The sequence below is a fragment of the Nelumbo lutea genome, chromosome 2, assembly GCF_056320005.1.
Source record: "Nelumbo lutea isolate HS-2025 chromosome 2, American lotus-T2T, whole genome shotgun sequence".
Classification (NCBI taxonomy): domain Eukaryota; kingdom Viridiplantae; phylum Streptophyta; class Magnoliopsida; order Proteales; family Nelumbonaceae; genus Nelumbo; species Nelumbo lutea.
The window spans coordinates 101,937,373-101,961,048 of record NC_142685.1 but is presented as its reverse complement, the minus strand read 5'-3'; the positions used below and the strand labels follow the sequence as shown (position 1 = coordinate 101,961,048).

General features: G+C 36.7%; 2 protein-coding genes across 3 annotated transcripts; one reads left to right on the top strand and one right to left on the bottom strand.

Moving 5' to 3' along the window:
- Positions 1 to 726: 726 nt before the first annotated feature.
- On the bottom strand, positions 727 to 21,410 carry LOC148872367 (amino-terminal glutamine amidohydrolase). 2 transcript variants are annotated; one of them, XM_088972663.1, is made up of 6 exons: positions 21,233 to 21,410; positions 20,288 to 20,393; positions 14,119 to 14,196; positions 13,832 to 13,962; positions 10,531 to 10,655; positions 727 to 1,088 (listed from the first exon to the last, which is right to left on the bottom strand). In XM_088972663.1, the coding sequence occupies exons 1-6, from the start codon at positions 21,355 to 21,357 to the stop codon at positions 931 to 933; spliced, it is 723 nt and encodes a 240-aa protein (XP_088828789.1). In that variant the 5' UTR covers positions 21,358 to 21,410; the 3' UTR covers positions 727 to 930. The 2 variants fall into 2 exon arrangements, with proteins under 2 accessions (XP_088828789.1, XP_088828790.1); XM_088972664.1 differs by lacking the exon at positions 21,233 to 21,410 and adding an exon at positions 20,904 to 21,164.
- Positions 21,411 to 21,656: 246 nt separating this feature from the next.
- On the top strand, positions 21,657 to 22,490 carry LOC148872366 (DTW domain-containing protein). The gene has a single exon (XM_088972662.1). It carries the CDS (start codon positions 21,657 to 21,659, stop codon positions 22,488 to 22,490), a length of 834 nt encoding a protein of 277 aa, XP_088828788.1.
- The last annotated feature ends 1,186 nt before the right edge of the window (positions 22,491 to 23,676 follow it).

Here is a 23,676-nt window from a genome sequence, read left to right as displayed (position 1 = left end):
TATTCAGACACGACGTGAGAACATTTATTTCTCACAATTTGGCATGGACCAATCCAAAACTAATAATAATGCCACTATTGCCACAGAGATACAAATAGGGGTGTCAATGGACTGGTTTTGGATTAAATCATGTCTAAACCAAAATCAATTTGGACGGGTTGAATGGACCAACAAGACATATTGGACAATCCAGACTTAATGGTCCAAAGTATCAAATTTGGGTTGGACCTGGTCCATCCGTAATGAATTTATATTGGATTGGGTTGGATTCAACCAATATCTGGTCCATTGATAGAAGATAGGAATATAGGTGTTAATGGACCAGGTTTGAGTTAGAATTAATCTAAATTAAAACAAATTTGAACAAATTGGATGGTCCAGACATTGAAATGGACCAGTCCAAAAATATTCATTGGATTGGATTGGATTTGGTCCATTTGTAATGGACTCACATTGGACTGGATCGGATTGGACCAAATCCAGCACATTTGATATCCCTAGATGCAAACCACTTTTTTTTAATATAAATTGTGTAAAATTAATTATGCCATTAAAAGTGTTAACTTTCTAGCTTATTAATTATGATCTTAGAATTCAAATTTCAAATTTCAAAATTAAAGGCATTAATACTACCATCAAGGCATTAACACCATTAACTATGGAATTTCAAATCTTGCTATCTCTCTCTCTCTCTCTCACTTGTTAAAGAATCCATCTTGCAGTTAATAAGACTTGAACCATCTAAAAGAATCCATTAGCAATATAGTTTAGTAGTTTACAAACCCTAAATGCTGATCATTCCACAAAATCAATCCATTTATCAAACAAGATATAAGGGCAACCAGTTAAAAACGTATTTACAGTGGCACATTCAAGAATAAACCAGTATCTAGATTTTGTTTGATCCTCCATTTGATTTGTTGGTAACCATCAAGAAATAAAAGAAAACAAGTCCTCCAACTGACTTTCACTTGCTACCAAACCAAATTTTTGAGAGAACAGTGATTGGATTGAATCATCTTCAATATTTGTCAACACATCTGTGGTACTAACTCGAATATACTCATCCAGGTTGTGTACAGTTCCATCTAAAACATTCAAGAGAGGAAACAGAAGAACTTCAATGATACATATAATTCTAAAAATTAATTTTCTTTTATTTCTTTCAGTATGCATAAGAAGAATCAAAATTCAGAGAGAGGTGAGTAGACGGGGTGGTAATAGACTGAGTATTTTCATGCTTATACACCAGCTGAGTGTTCTAGTTGAACATTATATTGTACTGTAAAACTTGTGCAACCGTCATGGTTTAGGACTAGCTGACTGGTGCATAATATTTGGACGGCAATCCAAGAGGAATACAAGCCAACTTAGAAAAAGATGCCATTTTTGTTCATCTATGCAAGTGGAAATCAAAAAGGAGTAAAGGACAGATTCAGGTGGTAGGAAGAAGATTTAACAATTCATTTTTTAACAAAGGTATGATTCCAGATGGAATAAAATGGAGGAAGAAGATTTAACAATTCATTTTTTAACAAAGGTATGATTCCAGATGGAATAAAATGGAGGAAGAAGATTAATATAGACAAATCATCTGGTTTACTCCCAAACAATTAAGATATAGGCAACTTTTATACAATGAATAGGAATATTGAATAATATAATATAATAGAATAGGAAAAAGGTTCCCTAATCGGGTCAGAGCTTCACTATACTAGGTACTCTCTTAGTCTCTTTTACTCACATGAAGAAATCTTGTGGTCAATCCAATTGGTCACAAGAGAGGCTTGCTTTGTACAATGCACCTTACCTGGCTTCTAACCATGCATTAATGAAATTACCTTGAATTTGATTTTGATTATCTAATTTACACAATTTGGCCAATATAATATGACTGATTAAACTTACAAGATCAAAGCCTTCATATTAATAGCAAAATGCTCTAACGAAGTGAGCTAAGGCTTTTCAACATATTTTGTTTCTTTCCTATTGGGGATAGATATAAAGATTGGCCATAGAGTTAGATTTTGATAAGAAATAAAGTATTCTTCTATCCAGGGTTTCATTATTATTCTTTCTCTACTTTTGATCTTTGGGGCATAACCCACCATAGAATTTTCAATCTTCAACCTTTTTCACAAAAGCATGTAGCAGATCTTGAGTTTACCCACCAACCCAAGGTTGAAGTTGAACAGTGTATGGAGACTAAATTAAATGCTGATTAAAAAAAATAGTGGGTGGGATGCCAGTCTGCCCTCAAAAGCAATGTTTGCATCTCCTTGGAAAGCTATTTCTAGGCTGCTTCCTTTGTTTTTTTTTTTTTGATAGGTAAAAAACGAAGATTTTATTAAAATAAAAGAGGATACAAGAAGAAGGTGATGAGGCATCACCCCTTACAATCAAGAATGTAGAATCCAGACTCAATACAAATTTTCCAGATTACAGATCTGAAATTCCAGCACTTCCCCTAAAATTTCCCCCAGATCCCTTCTACCAATATGTCTGAACTCTGGAAGAACCATAACCCAAATCAGAAACTGACTTGTTTACAGCAGCCACAATCCTATCCATGTTATAGAATTTGGCTTAAAAAATTCTTCTATGCCTCTCCTTCCACAAGTTCCAACATATTGCAAAAGGTATGCAGCTCCAAAACACCTTAGCCTTCTTGGGTCCTCTTAACTTTGGCCAAGCTGAAAAGATTTCTGAAGCAGAATTTGGCAGAAATGTGCCCCAAACATCTTGGTGAACGGTCTCCATAGGAAATCAGCATACTATCTGATAAACAAATGTCTGACATTCTCTTCTTGTTCCTCACAAAGACAGCACCTATTCGCCAAGCTGAAGCCTCTTGAATTTAGATATGTACGTTTGCTTCCTCATCTCCTTGCAAACAAATTTATGCACTCCTCTTCCTCATCCTTGCAAACATTTCCGTTAAGGAAATTTGGAGTAGAACAATACCACCTAAAAATTAGACTTTCTGTTGGGAGGTCTATCACTCTAAAATCAATACTTGTTTTTAGAAAAGTTAATACTTGTGAAAATATTCAAAAAGAAAGCCCAATTGGTTTATTTTACCACATATTTGTTTCCTTTGCAATATAGGTGACGAAGCCACTTTCTACTTACTAACTGCTTGTGTGTTTGTGGCTAGTATTTGGGATAGGTTTCTATCTCTCTTGGCTTGCAGGTTGTAAAATAAGAGTAAACAGAGGAAGAAGAAGAATTTGTTGTATTATTCATCAATCTCGTATGTATATATACAAGTTACAAATTCTATGTTAGGAAAGAATATATTAGGAAAGAAGACTAATCAAATTCCTACAAATCTGTCCTACAATCAAGGTAAATCATATCTCCCTAGTATTTATGTTATGGACGCCTTCCTCGGGAAGACGTACCATCGCCACCGGCAGCAACAGGCCCCGGGCCCACCGCCAGCAGCAGCAGGGATTCAGTGATGCTCATCCTACCCAGTTCGGCAACAGCAGCCTTATCTAGATTAGATTAGCTCATTTTGCTTGTTCTTATCTTATTGTTCTTATCTCTTATCTTATCTTGTTAATAGCTTATCAGATAAGGATTAGCTTAGCTTATCTTATCTTGTTAGTAGCTTATCAGATTAGGATTAGCTTATCTTATCTTCTTAGTAGCTTATCAGATTAGGATTAGCTTATCTTATCCTTAGCAAGATAGAACTAGAAGTCTCCCTATTCAGCAAGGAGACTCCCTTTGATTAGGACTCTTGTAATCTCCTACTTAAGGAGACCCCATTATTGAATGAAATATCAAATTATTCAGTCAAGAGTGAGTTAGGAGAGTTGGTGATCTCTTGGACAAATCACCGAAGGCGCCAAGATAGGTTCATCACAAGCAGGAAGGAACAAGGGAAAACAGGAGGTTTTCCCCGTGGACCGACCCGTGACGAGATCCTATTCCCGGGCCCTCAACAATTTACTTCCTATTTTAGTTATACAGTCTGTAACATCATATCTCCCTAGTATTTACTTCCTATTTTAATTATACAGTCTGTAACATCTTCCTATTTTAATTATACAGTCTGTAACACTCTCCCTCAAGCTGGAGCATAGATATTAATCATGCCCAGCTTGTTACAAAGATAATCAACCCTAACCCCATTAAGAGCCTTCGTGAAGATATCTCCCAGTTGTTCTCCTGTTTTCACATAACCTATGGAAATCAAACCTTGCTGAATCTTTTCACGAACGAAATGGCAATCAATCTCGATATGCTTAGTTCGTTCATGAAAAACAGGATTAGATGCAATGTGAAGAGCAGCTTGGTTATCACACCACAACTTGGCTGGTACTGAAGTTTTAAGACCTACTTCAGTCGGAAGCTGATATATCCACATTATTTCACACACAGACTTGGCCATAGCTCTATATTCCGATTCTGTACTCGAACGTGAGACAACATTCTGCTTCTTCCTTTTCCATGAATCTAGATTCCCTCCAACAAATACACAATAGCCTGAAGTAGACCTTCGATCTTCCTTGGATCCTGCCCAGTCAACATCTGAAAAACATTCAATTCTAGTATGACCATGATTGCCATACAAAACTCCTCGCCCAGGTGCTCCTTTTAAGTAGCACAAAATTTGTTCTACAGCTGTCCAATGATTAACTGTTGGAGTGGACATGTATTGACTCACCACACTAATTGAATACGCAATATCTGGACGAGTTACGGTAAGATAATTCAACTTTCCAACCAATCTTCTATATCTCTCAGGATCTTCAAATAATTCACCATCTTTTGTAAGTTGCAAGTTAGGAATCATTAGAGTGCTACATGGCTTAGCTCCCAACTTTCCCGTCTCAGACAACAAGTCAAGTACATATTTCCTTTGAGATAAGAATATTCCCTTCTTGCTTCTTGTTACCTCAACACCCAAGAAGTATTTCAACATTACCAAATCTTTGGTATGAAACTGAGTGTGGAGAAAGGATTTAAGGGATGAAATCCTTGTAATATCACTCCCTGTAATGACAATATCATCCACATACACAACTAACAAAATGATGCCAGCAGCAGAGTGCTTGAAGAAAACAGAATGATCAGACTTACTTTTCTTCATACCAAAATTCTCGACTGCTTGACTAAACTTTCTAAACCAGGCGCGAGGACTCTGCTTCAACCCGTACAGAGACTTATGAAGATAGCAAACTTTCCCATACTCCCCCTGAGCAACAAAGCCAGGCGGTTGCTCCATATAAACTTCTTCTTGAAGATCCCCATGAAGAAAAGCATTCTTGATGTCTAACTGATGAAGGGGCCAATTATAAATAGCTGCCATAGAAATAAACAACATGCCAGAAGTAAGTTTAGCAACAGGAGAAAAGGTATCAGAATAATCCACTCCATAAGTCTGAGCATATCCTTTAGCAACAAGACGGGCTTTCAATCGGGCAATGGACCCATCAGGATTGACTTTAACTGTAAACACCCATTTACACCCAATAGCCTTCTTATTTGCAGGTAAATTTACCAAGGTCCAAGTACCATTGTCCTCTAAAGCATTCATCTCCTCGATCATAGCATTACTCCATCCAGGGTGAGAAAGGGCTTCTTTAACAGTCTTAGGAACAGAGATAGAATCAAGAGATGCAATAAAAGAACAAGAAGAGGATGACAAATGATTATAAGACACAAATGAAGATACTGGATAAGTACACTCACGCTTACCTTTACGAAGAGCAATAGGAAGATCATCATTAGAGACTGGTTCTGATGACGAAGGAACATGATCAGTTGAGACTGGATCTGTCGACGAAGGAGCTGGTGTAGGACATGGATCCGGAGGGGTTGGTCGCCGAGAATAAACCTGTACTGTAGGTGGCTTAGGCCTGATAGGAGCAGATTCAATAGGATGTGAACCAGATGATGTGACAGTATAGATTAACAAATCATCATCCTCCCCCTGACTTGAATGAGGAGTAGATGGAAAGAAAGGTGTATCTTCTAGGAAATTAACATCACCTAACACAAGATATCTGTGAAGAGTAGGACAATAACATCTATACCCTTTTTGAACACGAGAATACCCAAGAAAAACACACTTCAAAGATTTTGGATCTAGTTTGGTAACCTGAGGACGAACATCCCGAACAAAGCATGTACACCCAAATACCCTAGGCTCAATAGGAAACAGTGTTTTATTTGAAAACAGAACATGATAAGGAGTCTTACCCTGAAGAACAGATGAAGACATACGGTTAATCAAAAAACATGCTGTGGAAACTGCACCAGCCCAGAAAGGTTTAGGAACCTTCATTTGAAATAACAAAGCTCTTGCAGTTTCAAGAAGGTGTCTATTTTTCCGTTCAGCAACCCCATTTTGAGATGGTGTATCTACACAAGAAGTTTGATGAAGAATGCCATGTTGAAGCATGTAAGTTTGAAAGGATTCTGACAAGTACTCCTTAGCATTATCACTTCTCAATATTTGAACAGAAATATTAAATTGAGTTTAACTTCAGCACAGAAAGCAGAAAAATGAGAAAACACCTCAGAACGATTTTTCATTAAATATAACCATGTCATACGAGAGTAATCATTAACAAAAGTAACAAAATACTTAAACCCAGTTTTGGACTCAACTGGACACGGACCCCAAACATCTGAATGGACTAATTCAAAAGGAGCATTAGCTCATTTATTGATTCTAGTACTTGAACTAAGACGATGGTGTTTAGCAAACTGACAAGATTCACAATTTAATGACGACAAATTCTGAAATTGAGGACAAATTTGCTTTAACACATGGAGAGAGGGGTGGCCCAACCGACAATGTTCTTCAAAAGGGGTTACAACTCCAGAACAGGCTATGGATCTTGGAACTTGTGTATCAAGGATGTAGAGACCTCCAGACTCATGTCCCTTACCAATAATCTTCTTCGTCGTAAGATCTTGAAATAAACAATAATCAGGAAAAAATGAGACACAACAATTAAGGGTACGAGTGAGTTTGCTAACAGAAATTATATTAAATGATAACTGAGGTAAACTAAGAACATATGACAAAGGAAGTGATGGTGTTGGACTAATTGTGCCAGACCCAATAACACAAGATGTTGATCCATCTGCTAAAGTAACAGGAGAGGTAGATTTATGTGACTGAAAGGTAGAAAACAGACTTGAATTACCTGTCATATGATTTGTAGCTCCAGAATCAATGACCCATTTTGAAGAGGAGGAAACAAGACATGTATTGGGTTTACCTGACTCGACGATGGCAGTAACAGGAGTAGATTAAGGTTTCAATGATTCTTGGTACTGAGCAAATTTGGCATATTCATCTGTAAATATCATAACAGACTTCTCAGAAGTATCCGTGGTGGATGCAATATGGGCTGACTGAGTTTTCTTATTCTGCAACTTCCTGCAATCCCGCTTCATATGTCCTGGCTTATGACAGTAATGACACACTATCTCTCCTAACTCCTGTCCACGAGTATTAGTATTCCTGTCATAGTTACTTGACCTACCACTACCACTCCTGTATTGTTGTCTCCCTGATTCAGATGTATTATTGCGGCTGACAAGGGCACTACTATGCTGAACAGGTGGAGAACATTTTGTACGAAGGACCCTACTGAAAGCATCTTGTAGAGAAGAGATCTCTGAACTGGAAAGAATATGAGATTTAGCAGTCTCAAATTCAAAAGGTAGGCCAACTAAAAAACTCATAACCATCTTTTCTCGCTGAGCTTGTTGAATAGTCACATAAGTACTAAACAGAAGCAACATATTAAGTACTTCATATGTTTTCTTGAGATCCATGAAATAGCTTGTAAGAGATCTATCACCTTTGTCTGCCCCGTAAAAGGCTTTGCACACATCATAAATGCGGGAAATATTCCCCTTTCCGGAGTACAAGAACTCTAGATAGTTCATTAATTCCTTAACAAATCCACATTGAGTGACTAAACCAACCACCTCACTTTCAATGGAGTTGCGTATTTGCAAGAACAAACGGGCATCCTCCCTCAACCAAGACTTTCTCGAGTCATCATTAGGAGGGTCATCAGTCAAATGGTTATCCATAGCAATACTCAGCAAATATAGTTGAACAGTTTTACTCCAATCCAGATAATTAGAGCCATTAAGCTTATGCTCAGTTATTTTTGACATCACTGGAATAACATCCGACATAACTACTGATTTCTTGTCTGCCATAATCTCAAAATTCAAATAAACAGAATATTTTGAACACCGAAAATCAATAGAGCACACCTGTTGAAAACACCGGAATGGATATGCATGTAACAAAGCACAAATATGTTCTATACAAGACGAGGCGAGCCAAAAGACAAGATGTGCCTCCACGTGCCGGCGCGTGTGACTGTGGCAGAATCTTCAGGCGGTGCGTGAGACACACGCGCAGGGCTGCTGACTGCCGGACTTTGCAAAGACTAGATGCTCTGACTGCTCCAAGGGGGTGACCCGAAACACCCAGAAATTTTCCTCTACCTACTGTTTACTTAAAACAAAAGGGCAGGCAGAGACTAGATGCTCTGATACCATGTAAAATAAGAGTAAACGGAGGAAGAAGAAGAATTTGTTGTATTATTCATCAATCTCGTATGTATATATACAAGTTACAAATTCTATGTTAGGAAAGAATATATTAGGAAAGAAGACTAATCAAATTCCTACAAATCTGTCCTACAATCAAGGTAAATCATATCTCCCTAGCATTTACTTCCTATTTTAGTTATAGAGTCTGTAACATCATATCTCCCTAGTATTTACTTCCTATTTTAATTATACAATCTGTAACATCTTCCTATTTTAATTATACAGTCTGTAACACAGGTGAACTCTTCCAACAAGCTTGGGAAGCCTATTTTCAGCCTCTTTCCTCACCTTTCTTAGAATGAGGGGGCGAACCTATGGAGTTGCATGACAGCTGCAATACTTTGGAATGTTTGGAAGGAAAGAAATGATAGAATCTTCCTACGGAAGGTGTGGCCAACGGAGAATATCATTGAAAATATTTCTATTCAGGTGATGCATTGGGTGAAGACTTTTGGCTGCTTTATTCTATTTTAATTTATTTTTTTTATCAGAAACTGTAATTTTATTTCATTAAGTGCAAAGAATGGTTTAACTACATATGATAAAAGAATGCCCCACAATCTTTGATGATGGCTGGCTCTTGCCTCCTCCCCTTACAGAAAACAGTTGTCTCCAATTCACCCCTTGTCTGGCATTACATCTTCCACCACATTTGCCAATCTATATGTCCAATAAAGCTTAAACTTGCATTTGGCAGTTTCTATTTAATGAGATTTGCCATTACATTCTCTTGGCAACCACCAAACAGAGATCAACTAAAACTAAATTTTGATGGCTGTAGTTTGGGAAATGCTGGCCCGTCAAGTATAGGGGTGACTTTTGGGGGCAGACTTGGGAGAATACTAAGCCATTTTTTCAGGTCCAACAGGGGATAGGAAGGAACTTTATAAAAGCTGAGCTGCTGGAAATTCTACAAGGCCTCCAATTAGGAAGATCTCTAAACTACAGCAGTGTGTTGGTTGAGGGGGACCCATGGGTAGTGGTGGGATGGCTGCAAGGGAGCAAAGAAGAACCGTGGCAGTATAGATATATAATAAGTAAACTTAGGAGTCTGTAATGGAATGGTGTGCAGATTCAGTTGGGTCCCAAGGACAACCATTGGCAGATGTATCGACCAAAAATGGGATTAACAGGTAAGGAACTTTCTGGGAACAATTGCAAAAGTTGAACTGTTAAGTATTTGACTGGCCTATTTATGTTCTTGCATTCTTGTACATTTGTAATCTATTTATCTCATCAAAGTTACGGTTACAAATAAAAAATAAATAAATAAAAGTTACGGTTACCTCTGTATTGGTGTACCCAAGCATATCTAGGTACAGTGATATGGATATGATACACTCCAGTATGGGCATATCATATTGATATTTTAATCCTTGGCAACAGAAGCAGTCAGTAAACTAACAATAACAGAAAGCACCTTTCAAAAGCAATCTGATGCAAACCAAGAAAAAGAAAAGGAAATGGAAAGCTGGGATTTCACGCATGGTACCCAATAGGCTCCTATGGTCCCAGTAGCATAGGCAACCTCTAGAGTTTTTAGATTTTTGACAAGTTAAAGTTGTAATCACGTCATTTCTCTCAGCCTATTTTTAAAGAGTCCAAACTTGTCAGTTTTGCATGATTTTGGTGGCATTAGATAGGATTTTGAGTTAACAGAATAAGATATTGTAGGATTAAATTGGTCAATAGAGGGGGCATGCAATTGAAGTTCTTGTTTAAGAAACATACTTCACACTTATCTTTCAACTGAATACTACCCAATATTGCATAATTCCGATAATCTTTAGCACATGATATTCAACAGTAACAAGGGCAAAACCTGCTAAGCAATTCTCCCAATAGATATGTCAACTTAACTACAAAAAGGAAGAGATAAAGTTGGAGAGAAAAATTCTAGCAAAGATGGACCCTGGAATTCACCTTCAGCAACTATGGGTTCCCAAGTAGGAGGTTGAGATATCCAATTTCCAACAGCATCCCTCATGTGTCGTCTATCAGATGCAAAGAAGCGAAGGAAAATTGGAGCATGCACCACCCTAAAAAGCCTGGACATCACAGAAGAGGTTTCTTGCAGTGATATTAAAAAACTTAATAGAGTTGACAAATAATTCCAGGCTGTAAAATGAAGCAAATAAAAGAAATGAGGTGCTAAAAAGCAAACCCTTTACCAAAATATACAACTCTTGCAGTATAACTCATTTAAAAGGTAAACAGTACAACCTACACATCTGAATAGGAACCAAAAAGAATTTGATACTAAAAACCGCAAATATTTTTACCAATAAAAAATTACAAAAATCTCTAAATTCAAAGATGTTGAAATCAGGAAGATGGAAGGCCAAAAGATACTAAAAAGTGTCAGAAATTTTGACAATAGAGTCAATAAATGCAGTAGTCCATGGTGTGATAGAGTACAAATAGGTCAAACTTCCGCAAAATTGTAGATTGCTAAATTAGAGCAGATGGGTTGAAGTGGTAAGAAATGAATTAATGACGTATGATTTGACAAATAAATATGGCTCTTAATAGAGAAAAATGGCTTTATGGTTTTACAAGATTCTTGTAGCTGACCCCATATGGTTGGGGTTGTATTTAGTTGAGTAAATCAGGAAAACCCCAAAGGACATTCAGAATCCATTATGTGGTCCATCATAGTCATCAAGGTGGCAAGGTGAGACTGGGCAACAGAATAATGTCTTGTTGCTTAAGGACTTAGTCAATTAAATGCTACCTAGATGCCAGTTAGGTGGTGGCTTTTAAAGAAATGGGACATAATTTGTTAGATTACTAGGGTATGATTCATGTTGACATGTGCCATATTTACAATTGTTATACATAAACTTCAATATTATGTAAATAATATAATCAAATCTGTAGAGAAGATGGGCCGAATGGCCCGTAGAACACAATTGTATTTTAATTTTATGTTTATGTCATCTTTTGTTAATGGGCCTTTTTCTTATGGTCCTGTTAACTTTAGTTTTCTTATGTTTAATTAGCTAGCTGCCCCACTAAAAACCTACTTGTAATTACTGAGGATTTACTTGTAATTTCTGATCATTAGTGATTATTCTTTAATGAAAAGGATTAGGGAAAGGATGAGAGGTACAAACAAGACTTCTCTTTCACCCTTTTCTTCTCAATCGTTCCCTTTCTCTTCTTCTCATCTTGGTGTCACTTTTTTGTTTCTTCTTCTTTCTAATCTGATATTTTATTTCTTTTGGGACTGTTTTTCTTCTAAATCCATTTAACAAAGTAGAAAGGCATATTTTAGAATAATGAATTTTCATATAACAAGAATCCAAACATATAAGCAATGCAACGAGTCATAGAATAGTTAATCCAACCAAACAAGTACCACAATAAAACATTTAATCCATACAAATTAAAAAATTAACAGATCACATATATACTATATGATTTTGTGTCATAGAGCACATATAAAATACATGGTACACAATATATGATAAGGTTTCCACCTTGCCCTCTTCCTTGCCTAAGAAGGCACTGAACATGCATGTGAACTTGTCACTTGGGTATCAGCTTAGACACCATGGGCCCCATGATATGAGATCATTAAAAGTTAGAAGAAAAAGAATCTTCTTCATGAAGAACAACGAAAACTAAAAACTGTTCAGTGGAAAATCTTAAACACGTACTAAATAAGAAATATTTATGTAACATCATACAAGTAGATTTATATGCAGTTAATGGTTCTCATAATTAATTGAAAGATGTAATCTAATGGAGCATATATGAGTGTGTGGAACAATACTAGATCTATATTAGGGGCTTTTATAAGGTGCAACATGACATATGAGGCTAATATAATAGAAGTATGATGTATTAAAAAATGAGAGGAAAATGTAATCCAATAATGATTAAAAAAAGTGTTTAAATAAGTAACGAATTAAACTCCCTTATCCCAACCATATGGGGATGGGTCAGCAAAATAAATCAAACTCCCAAGTCCCAAAACATTAGAAAAGATTGTAGAGAAGATGGAGGGTAGTTCTGTAATTTTACTCTTTTCAAGACCCATGTCGAGTAAAACACAGAACAAAAATAGCCGAAGCAAGCAATATAAACTGAGAACCAATCCAAGAGAGTCAAAAAGGGAAGACAAGAAACCTCTTACAGTTGAGTAAAAGTGTCCAAAGCACAACAAGACTGGGATCTAAGAACACAGTCCAAAAAAGGAAAGACTACCTGCTGCCGCTTAGAAGAGATGTATAGATCTCTCTCAGTGTTTGTCCAAACTTGATGTAACTTTCAGAATATGCAGAATAGGGCCAGACAACACTTCCTTTCAAGTTTTACCACAAATGGAGGCCTTTCAAGAGAGATCCAGTAAGATTTCTGTTGTTGCTTGCGCAGAATAGAGAAGACTAGTTCTTGGATTCATCAAAACAGTCCAGAACCAAACGCAGAAGTGAAGAAACCTCAAACAGTAAAAAAAAGAGATGAATCAGAGAACAACCCGCTCTGATACCATGTTAATCCGTCTGAGAAAGAGAAGACAAGGAGAAAGCCAGGAGACTTCAGATCTGTTAGGGTTGATCAGTATGATCGAACCAACCCAGAAAAAAGAATTTATATTAATAAGAGAATGGGCAAGATTGTCCTTACAAAAGAAGTAAAAGGACAGATCCGTACACTAATATACATGCCTACTAGTTTACAATAAAGAGAGTAAAATTACAGAACTACCCTCCATCTGCTCTACAAAGATGTCTTAGAAAAACAAAAAACTCTAAAACTGGCTTCATCTGGTCCAAAAAATCCTAACCACTAAATATTTTAATCAAATGCATGTTGTCAACCTCGTTAGGGACTAAAATTTGGACCACTTGTGAATCCAAATAGAAAGGAAATTATCAAAATCAGCAATAAATACAAACAAATTCTCTAAAAACTTTCTAAAAATGAACTTATCAAATAAAAATGAAAGTGTTCTTGAAAAATGAGAAATAAATCTCCATGATAGCAGATGAATTTCTAAGTCGCCTAACAGTCAGAATACAAGACATAGGAGACCTATGCTACTTAAAAATTATACTGCCGTCATAGCATTATGTAAGAGTTGGTGCATATCTTAAAGATTATATAAGAAACTTTAGATGGTAGTGATTACAAATATAACAAAATGAAGTGTATTTTCATGGTTCTTCTAGGTGCTAGGTAGTCACCAAGATTAAAGGTGCAAAAGATTAGAAATTACCTCTTATACTCAGGAAATAGCTGAAATGATGGACGGATAGCTTCTGAGACATATTGATCCAGAGGAGTAGGAAAAGTAAGAGACGAATCCAGATCCCACACCTTATGGGGTGCATTGCCTTCTCCACTTCTCTGTGAGTTCCATTATGATTTTAAGATCACATCACATACCACAAAAGAATGTAACTGAATTAGACGCATTTAAACCATCTAACTGTCCAAGTAAACCTGATTTTACTGTCTGTTGATGCACCAATTATCAGTAGATTAAACAAATTTGGCTCTGACCTGGATGCAGATGACATGATAATCCCATAGAATAATTCCATCAGCTCTTGCACTAGCTTTCTGATGCCACAGTGGAATCTAGATAGCATATTCCAGCTTTCAGATTAATTGCCTCAATGACCAAAAAGAAATCTAAATTATGATGATTTATTGAACAAGGATTAAATGTTTGTTCAGTAAAACATGGCAAGGTTGATCTTTCGTTTGATTTCAGCATAAAATCCCCTTTAACAGTGATTTCCTTCATTTTTGATAGTCTTCAAACTAATAGCTGCCATAAGAAGCCATGCTTATAAGGAAGATTATTATGACAACAATATGGTTGCAAACACATCAATACATGGGCCAATCCAGGAGATGAAGAACTCAATAGAAAAAGGTGACACTGGCAATCTTAACAGAAATGGAAAATAGCATTAGATAGGGCTTACATAAATTCGATTTGTATACAGTTCATGTCCAAGTAGGCTGAATCCCTAAACAAATAATCTCACTGAAGTTTAGTTTGGGGCTTGATCAGAAAAGGCATCACCACTCTGGTATCAAATGACTGATTGAAGCATCAATAAAATTATGCATAAGCCAACATTGCTTCTATAAAATTATCTTCTGGCTCAAAATTTTTATGAGCATTTCTGAAGAACATCATCATCTAAGCCTTATCCCAACTATATCGATTGGTTACATGAATCCTGTTTTCCAGTTTAATGGCATATCCATTGTTAAATTTTTTTTTGAGAAAATTTAACCAGAATTTATTGAGAAAAAAGGGGGGGGGGACCCCCTGCAAGTTACAAAGGAGAGGAAGCTTGTCGCTATATAGATGCTCCAAATACACACCAAATTTAACTAGGTCATCTGCAGTATGATTGTGTTCCCTAGGAATCCAAACTACGTTAACATTCAAACCATCCAAAGAATCCCAAGCTTAAGTCAGATAGTGATATAGTCTCCAAGGGCCCCCTTTTTTGTCTCTTAACCGTTTTAGCTTATTTGCTGAATCACCTGCAATGATCAAATTCTGAATTCCCAAATTCTTTATTATCCTGATTCCAGTGAGAACAGCCATCACTTCAGCCTTTGTGGAGTCGGCCCAACCGATTGGACCACTAAAAGTCCAGCAGATATTGCCCCTTTTGTCCCTTACTGTACCACCAATACCTGCAAAGTCCGGATTGCCTAAGGCACAACTGTCAAAATTAAGGGTTATCACACCTTCACTGATGGATATGGGATGCCTCAAGGGAGTTTGCTGAGGATGAGGCAGAAACAGAAAGGGGTGAATATTTCTGCTAATATCATTGACTGAAAGTCCTTTAATCCATTGTTAAATTATGAGAACTTAAATCATTGTCAACCACCTTAACCCATGTCCTTTTTGTTTTTTTGATTAGTCATATGTCCTTTTTGGTTTGCCCCTAGCCCTTTGTACCTAGGGCTGTTAATGGGTTGGGTGTTGGGTCTATTCAACAGAACTGAACTAACCAAAACAGTATGTCAGTTCTGATTTTATGATTTTGTCCCAATTAATAATTTTCTCCAAACCAGTTCAGATCCGAACTAATTGTGTAGTTAATAATACATAAAGGCCTCCTGTTTTTCTTGTAACTTTTGTTGTATTTAATGTCTAAAAGGGTAAATTTCATAGATAGTATATGGGATAATTTTGGTTAACAACACTTGTTTTATCAACATATAAACAGTTAACTATTTTACTATCATTTTATTAAGGTTATATTATCAAAAATAAAGTTTTAAGTTGTTATTATCATAGGTAATTATATATAATTGGGTCTAATCGGGTCAGACCAATTGTCCCGATTAATAATTGGGATGGTTCTAGGTCTATCATATGGAACCAATTATTAATCTGTTCGGGACTGGTGCACCCCTCTCCCAAACCAGGCCCGACCCATTGACACATCTACTTCTAGCCCCTTCAACTTGTAACGGATAACTTGTTTTTACAGGTTTTATGTGTCTTCTATGCACGTGCTAACCATCTTAGTCTACTTCCTCTCATTTCATCACCTATTTGAGCTACATCTACATTCTTTTGAATGACTTCATTTCTGACCCTACCCTACCCTTTCTAGTTATTCCACTCATCCATCTCAACATACAACATTTCTGCCACATTCATTTTATGGACATGTTATTTCTTGACTACCCAAAACTTTGTGCCATAAAGCATAGTTAGCCTTATAACTGTTTCATAGAATTTTCCTTTTAATCTAAATGGTTTTTGCCTATCATTAAACACTCTGGATGCGCCCCTCTATTTTGCTCATCTTGCTCTAATTCTATGGGCAACATCCTCAATCTTTCCCTTGTTATGATTATCAAACCAAGGTACCAGAAAAAAGTCACATTGAATTATCTCTTAGTCTCCAATCCTATGTGAACCCTAATTTGCACTCCTATTATTATTAAATTTAGAGTAAAATATAAAAACCTCCCCCAAGTTTTCTGACAATCATAAAACCCTCCCGTCTTTTCACTTTAACAAAATCCTCCACTGTAGTTTTGAAAAATCATGCATTTACCTCCCTTCTGTCATTGTCCTATTCAGAAATTGATGACCTAATGCATTTGTTTTTAAAATACCTATTCTGCCCTTATATCTATTAATTCAGATATAGATTCATTAAAATACCCCAAAACACTATTCATCTTCTTCTCCAAAAACTAAGAACTAGAGGTGCAACCCAACTGTTCATGCCTCCATCTTTTCAACTCCCTCCCCTGAGTTTTTATTTATTTTCCTTATCTTGAACCAGGCTTTGGTGCATTTCTTGTGAGCAGCAGCCAAATCATCCTTGCAAGAACAGACCAATTCAATAGGAATTTCAGATTCCTCATAGTGCTCTCCAAGCTCAGATGACAAATCCTGCAATCCTTGTCCACTTTAACCAAATACATCTAATTTCTGGTACACCACTTTACAAATCTACCTTGACTGAACAATCTGTTATCAAAGAATTCCGGCGGTTGCCCGAAGTCCCCCAATCTCAAGATCAGACACATTGGAGAACCTATGCTCTTCATACCACTGGTAGTGGAACCAAACTGGGAATGCCATGATCTGTCATCAGAATCAGAGAAGCAGATGCTTCCCTCACTCTTGCGTTGCTTGCAACGACAAAACGCCGATGGCCTTCTTCTAAATCAACATGGGAGTGAGGCTTCTCTATAGTTGCCATTTCCAAAATCCAAGACCTGAAACTTCATATAAAAGCAGTGAGGAGCTCCAGAGCATGAAAGCCCTCCAAGTTTGAAGTTTAGGAGGCCTTGTCTTTGAACACTTGTTTCTTTAGGAGCAGGATATAGGCAAAAATAAATAACAACAAAATCTGGAATTGCAGAGATTACAACAAGTAGGTATTTGAGCAGGTGAGCTCTTTCTCACCTCTTATATTGGTGGTACCTATTGATAAACGAAGAAAAATGTCTGCAAGAACTTCAATTTCTGCAACAAATAAATAGCAGGCCACAACTAGAGGATTTAAGGAGGCAAACTACAGTATTTTTTTTTTGCAGAAATTCATGGTGTGCTCTATTCTGATTTCTAACAAAGAACTTCGGATTTAAGCTAGGACACAAATATTGTAAGATGAGAATAAGTTTAACAAATGGGGTTTGTAGAAGATTTGAGGGAAATGTTTCAGAGAGAAGGCTAGCGCCGAATATTTGTATATATTTACATGGAGCGACAAAAATTTATATCATACCAAAAATGGAAACAAGTATGTTATCAATATATCATATTATAATCACAAGGAACAAGTAAATTATCATTATACCATACCCATGGCCGTTTAGAAGAAAGGCCATGGTCCATGGATCTGTGATGGAAATAGCAAAGAATCCGGTAGACTTCAGAGAGAGAGAGAGAGAGAGGTGGGGATATTTGACATAGTAGGGAGGACAGAGTGGTTAGACAAGAAGAAAGATAGGAGGAGAGAGAGAGAGAGAGAGAGAGAGAGAGAGAGAGAGAGAAAGAGAGGGAGGGATGAACGATTAGGTTGTCTTTGTTGCCTCTGGTTCTTGGTTCTTGGAGAAGAACTAAACACATTAAATCAGCAATTTTCGTATGGGACGATGGGGGAGGGAGGTAAATACGTGATTTTTCAAAACTACAGAGGAGGATTTTATATTTGTCAGAAAACTTAAGGGAGGCTTTTATATTTTACCCTTAAATTTATATGGCATATGTTCTGCTTTATCCTACTTTTTTTAAAACCTCTTGTTTCTAAGGAATACATCCATAAACTTAATTATGCATTTACCTTCAATATCTTATCAATTAAAACCAAGGTTCAAAATATCACAACCTGAGTTATATCAGGCATATTGTATTGTTCTGGCTACACCCGAATATGCATAATACTTGGTGTTTTGGGTTTTGGTTATTTTCAGGGGGGGTAGGTCAAGGTAAGCCTGGCCCCCTGTAAAATTAAAAAAAATACTTTGAACCAAGGTTTAAAGCATAAAAAACACATAGTGTAAGGCAATTTGAAGAAGCGTATCAGGATACGCTTTGGATATGCATAGATACGGGCGAAAAACTAAGATATGCATGGATACACTATGAAACTCAAATAAATCCTAAAAAATATAGTAATAACAATAAAGTACAAGGTATATATGACCATAAATAAGTTATTTAAACATAAAAACCTTATCTTAATGGTTCACATGAAGTGTGAGAGATTGGGACATAATCAGTAACTATTGAAAAATGATGCAAAAACTAAATTGTGTGCATATATACATCGGTTTTTAGAAAATCAAAATAATTCGTCTTAATATTTGTTAATATATATATTAATCAATTTTAGCATTTATTAACAAACATCTAGGGGTGATTATCCCGGCCCAACCCGACTCGGAAATTCCAGGTTTAGAGTTGGGTTTCATGTTCAGGCTTGGCCCAATCCATATATTTAACTATATATATATATATATATATATATATATATATGTATATATATATATATATGTATATATATATATATTATAAAATGTATGTAACATTTTATACTATATAAATATATAATGCATAAAAAAAAGTATAAACATATTATACATTATTTTATACATAAAAGACTTAAGTGTGACCTGACACATAATCACCCCAATAAACATTCACTAAAAAGAAAACTTTTATTTAAGGATGAAAATGGATAACATTTGAACACCAAAATGGATTTCGGTGTGGTGGTAGACTCATGGGCATTGTAAACATGTGACCAAGGTTTGAATCTTATTATAGCCTCTAGCTTTTACACAATTACACCTAAAATTAAAGAGAGAGAGAGAGAGAGAGAGAGAGAGAGGGTGTAATTAATGTAATTATAGTAATAAAGGTGAGAGAGGGAGGGAGTAATTAATGTAAATATAGTAATTAATGAGAGAGAGGGAAATAAATTAATTAGAAGGATTAGCAATAAAAGGAAGATTAATGAGAGGGTGAGTAATTGATTTGCAAGAGTATCGGCTCGAATTACAGACCCAAAACGGTCTGATACGGTCCCGTATCGGCCCGATACAGGTGAAAAGGAACAAGACAATTGGTTTCTATATGTTTCGTGTATCAGGCATTTAACGGAACGATACGTATCAGCCTGTACAGATATTTTGCAAAATTTTGAACCTTGATTAAAACAATGTTATAAGCAAACAACAAGCACCTTAGGACCTCCTCCTGAATAATTTTACTCAATTCATCTATGATCAGCACAAATAAATAAGGTTCAGCCCAACACTTCTGAATATAATAGCGAAATATATTCTTAAGCCATATTGCAGTGCATATTGCATATGCACATCTGCATTTGTGTTATAAAAACTTGTCAGTTGAACACAATATGCAACCCAAGAAGAAAAGAGCACAAAATACTTAAGCTAAGTCATAGACACTTTTAGTCAATTTAACAAACCATATGACTAAATCAAATGTTGCCTGCAACCTGAATATCTTTAGTTCTATTAACGACACATGAAAATTAACCAAACTTTGAATTTGTGGGGAGTGCATTTGCATCTGTGTTATGTATTCTGGTAAGTTGAATATAAAGTTTATTTTAATTAATTAAAAAAAAAAACTCAACTTGAAACAAACTACCTGGAAAGGTAATTTCATGTAAGGAAATCAAGACATGCATGCCTGTTTCTTCTCGTTGGAAATGAACACAACAAAAAGATCAGAACCATTTGTCTCTGCAGCCCCAATCATGCACAACTTCTTGCAAAGGTAGTATACATTCTCTTCACTGTAAGAAAAAGGTACAGCACTTAAACATGTGAAGAATATGAAAAAAAATCAAGGAAAATGTCAAATTCACAAGTGATAACCAATGCAACAATACAACATTAACAAACAAAGTAATAACTAAAAGATAACCCAGTCACTACAGAATTAAGCCAAACAAATGTACAGACAAATAAAATATTTTGACACCAAAATCCAAAAATCGAAATGAAACTATTTATTATTCTGATCTTCAAAATCGTGGGTATATGAAATTTCTCTACATCAGATGGTTTAATTTTTAAGCATCTTCTCCTGATCAAAACAGAGATTCCATTTCAGAAGCACTAAACATTGGAAGGAATTACTTTGCCCTCTCAAAAGATTTTAACATATATGTTCTTTGTTTTAAAAAAAAATAATTATGTATGAACCGTTTCAGTAAATAATCTTCTTATTTTTTGATGGCTGTAAAGAGCCTTCCTCATTTGAAACCATTCCGGAAATAAAGCAGCATATATACATCTAACACCTGAAATTGAGAGATTTGAGAAGATTCCCGAGATTGAGCGTCGAAACCCAAAAACTAGCTTGGCTAAAATACAAGTTCAGCATATGCAATAAGGATTGCTCGACAAGACAACAATAATAAGAATTAGGACATCTCAATCCAGAACCAGAACAATTCCAGTAAATACATGTAATCATACTGCAAATCTTGCTTCGATTAGGATGTGCTAAACCAAATTCCTTATAACTAGTAATGTATGTAGAACTCATTTAATTAGTTCTCTGTCCATGAACATGTGTCTGTGCTGCTCTTTATAAGTGGAGAGAGAGAGAGAGAGAGAGAGAGAGTACCAATATGAAGGGGTGTGATCGAAAGTGGAGACATCGATGGCTGAAGGGAGGACCGAAGTGGAGCTCGTCATGCTTTTGGTTTTCTGTCTTTCTCTGCTCAAACTTTTGGAGCTTTCTCCTTCCATGCCCCATCTGACCTTTTTTTAATTGTCCCCGACTCCTCGCGAGAAAGAGAGAGGGGAGCGTCCGAGTTGACGAGTTCGAACCGTCTACAGTTCTACTCGTAATACTCGGATGGACCCCCGTCTTGGTTAGGGGCTTAGGGCATGGCGGTCTTTTGAGCAGCGGTTGAAAATTTGGAATACTCCAACAGCCACTACAGCGTCAACGTGTTTCATTGGAAGGTCGCAGAGGGAGCACTGCGACCACGTAACTCGAACCAGGAGTTCACCCTGGTGAGGGCGAGCAGAAACTCTTTACATGGATGATGGATCATGGCAGAAGAGTGGAAGAAGAAGGAATGTTGACATGTTTTGTATTCGAAGAAACGGGCGGGAAGAACGAAGGTATTACCAGTCATCAGGAAAGGCGGGAAATATGCTTGAATGGCTGTGGCCGTCCTACTAACGTGTGCCTCTGCTCTGAACTCCCTTCTGAACCCCTCTTAACTTCCACCCAAATCCTTATCCTACACCATCCTCACGAGCTCCGCCACAAGCTCGCCACCGTCCCCGTACTCTCCAAATGCCTCCGGAACTGCCAAACCATTGTCGGCCGCCGCCTCCGTCTTGGCTCTTCCCCTCTCCTCGACTCCCTCTACAGAGCCTCTGTTGACAACCCCAGTCGACCTCGTCGAGCGATATATCTCTTTCCAGGTACCGATTCGTCGCCCTCGGTTGAACTGAACGATTGGGTTTTGTTAAACTCTTCAAAAGAAGATGGAATAAGTAATTTGGTTTTGATTGTATTTGATGGCACTTGGAAACATGCTAAGGAGATGGTGAGTGCGAGTCTTCCGTTCTTGTCAATGTTTGCGACTCAAGTTTCTTTGAATTATGATACTGGCGTGGAGGGTGGAACTATATTTGATTCCGACTTGGTTCTTAGAAAGGAGCCATTTCATGGGTGTATGAGTACGATGGAGGCCGTTGCTCGGTCTTTGCGGGTTCTCGAGCCTCGTGGGGTTGAGATTGAGCAGAGATTGATTTCGGTTTTGAGGGCTATGGTTAAGTTCCAGACTGGTTATTTGAAGCCTCTGAAACCAAGGCCGAAGTTGGCTAAGAAGGGAAAAGAAGTTGATAAGAATAAGCACCTCTGATTTGTTGGGTTAGTGGATTCTCTCTTACATTTGAAACGGGTTCATTTGACTTAATCAGTCGCATTGTTGTATGCACAGCAATTTGCATCATGGTTATATTTATGAAACCCTGATCGAGAAAAATTTTGTTTCTCTTTGTATAATTTCTTTTCTCTGAGAAGTTGCATCTATCCTTTAACTGTGTTGATACCTCAGTACTCTTTCTGGGCATTCTTATCTTATCTGAAAAGCGCACAAAGGAATATGAAGATTTATTAGATAATTGGCCAATCTACTGTATCTCTCTGTGTACTGCTTTGGCGTGTGGAAACAAGTGATACGCATATACTGTGTTTGTTGGTTTGTTCAAGAGTGTTCGTCTTTCAAGAGTATTATTACATCGGGGGCACATTTTATAGCATATGTCTAACCAACTTTACACTGGATATAGCATGAAAAGCACCTGCATAGGACCTTCCTCTGTGAATGTATACCCTTTTGCATCAGGACCATATACTACATATATAGGAATGATTTCATCTTTGGATCATCCAGGTAGCATTAACCTTCTATTGATACTAAGGTTCCAGAATATCTGATTATCCTTATTGTTTCTTGTTTTTTGGTGCCTATATATTTACGTTATGTCAAATCAACACTGGAAATTGTCAATGTGTGTGTATGATGTTCAATGATGGCTTATGATTGTTTATTTCTAGGTATTTGATGGCTGTTGGTGGTTGAACTCAAAAAAACTTGAAAGAGAAGACAAGAGTAGGAATCACTCCTAAGGTTTCTAGAGTTACTCTTATGCTTTGGAAATCACTTACCATCATATAAGCAGAAAATATTCCCCATAATTCATTAGCCATGATTTTGTAACTCCACATACATATATATGCACTATAGGGATGATAAACCCTACTAGGACCAGGGCAAACTGAAATTATAGAATTGCCACTATCATAAAAAAAAAAAAAAAAGAAACTAGACAACAAATCAAACTATTAGACCAGACTCGTATATATTATTTTAGTTGACCAAATACCCTATTTAAAAAAAAAAAACATAAAAAATCCAAAAGTTTCCAAAGTTAGCTCTTTGACTCCTTCATGGTGGCCTAGACGTAAAGGGCAATATAGCTATTCAAAGAAGTGGGTGTGTTAAGGTTATGACAAGTGTTGTGGTAAATGCACAAGTTGATATT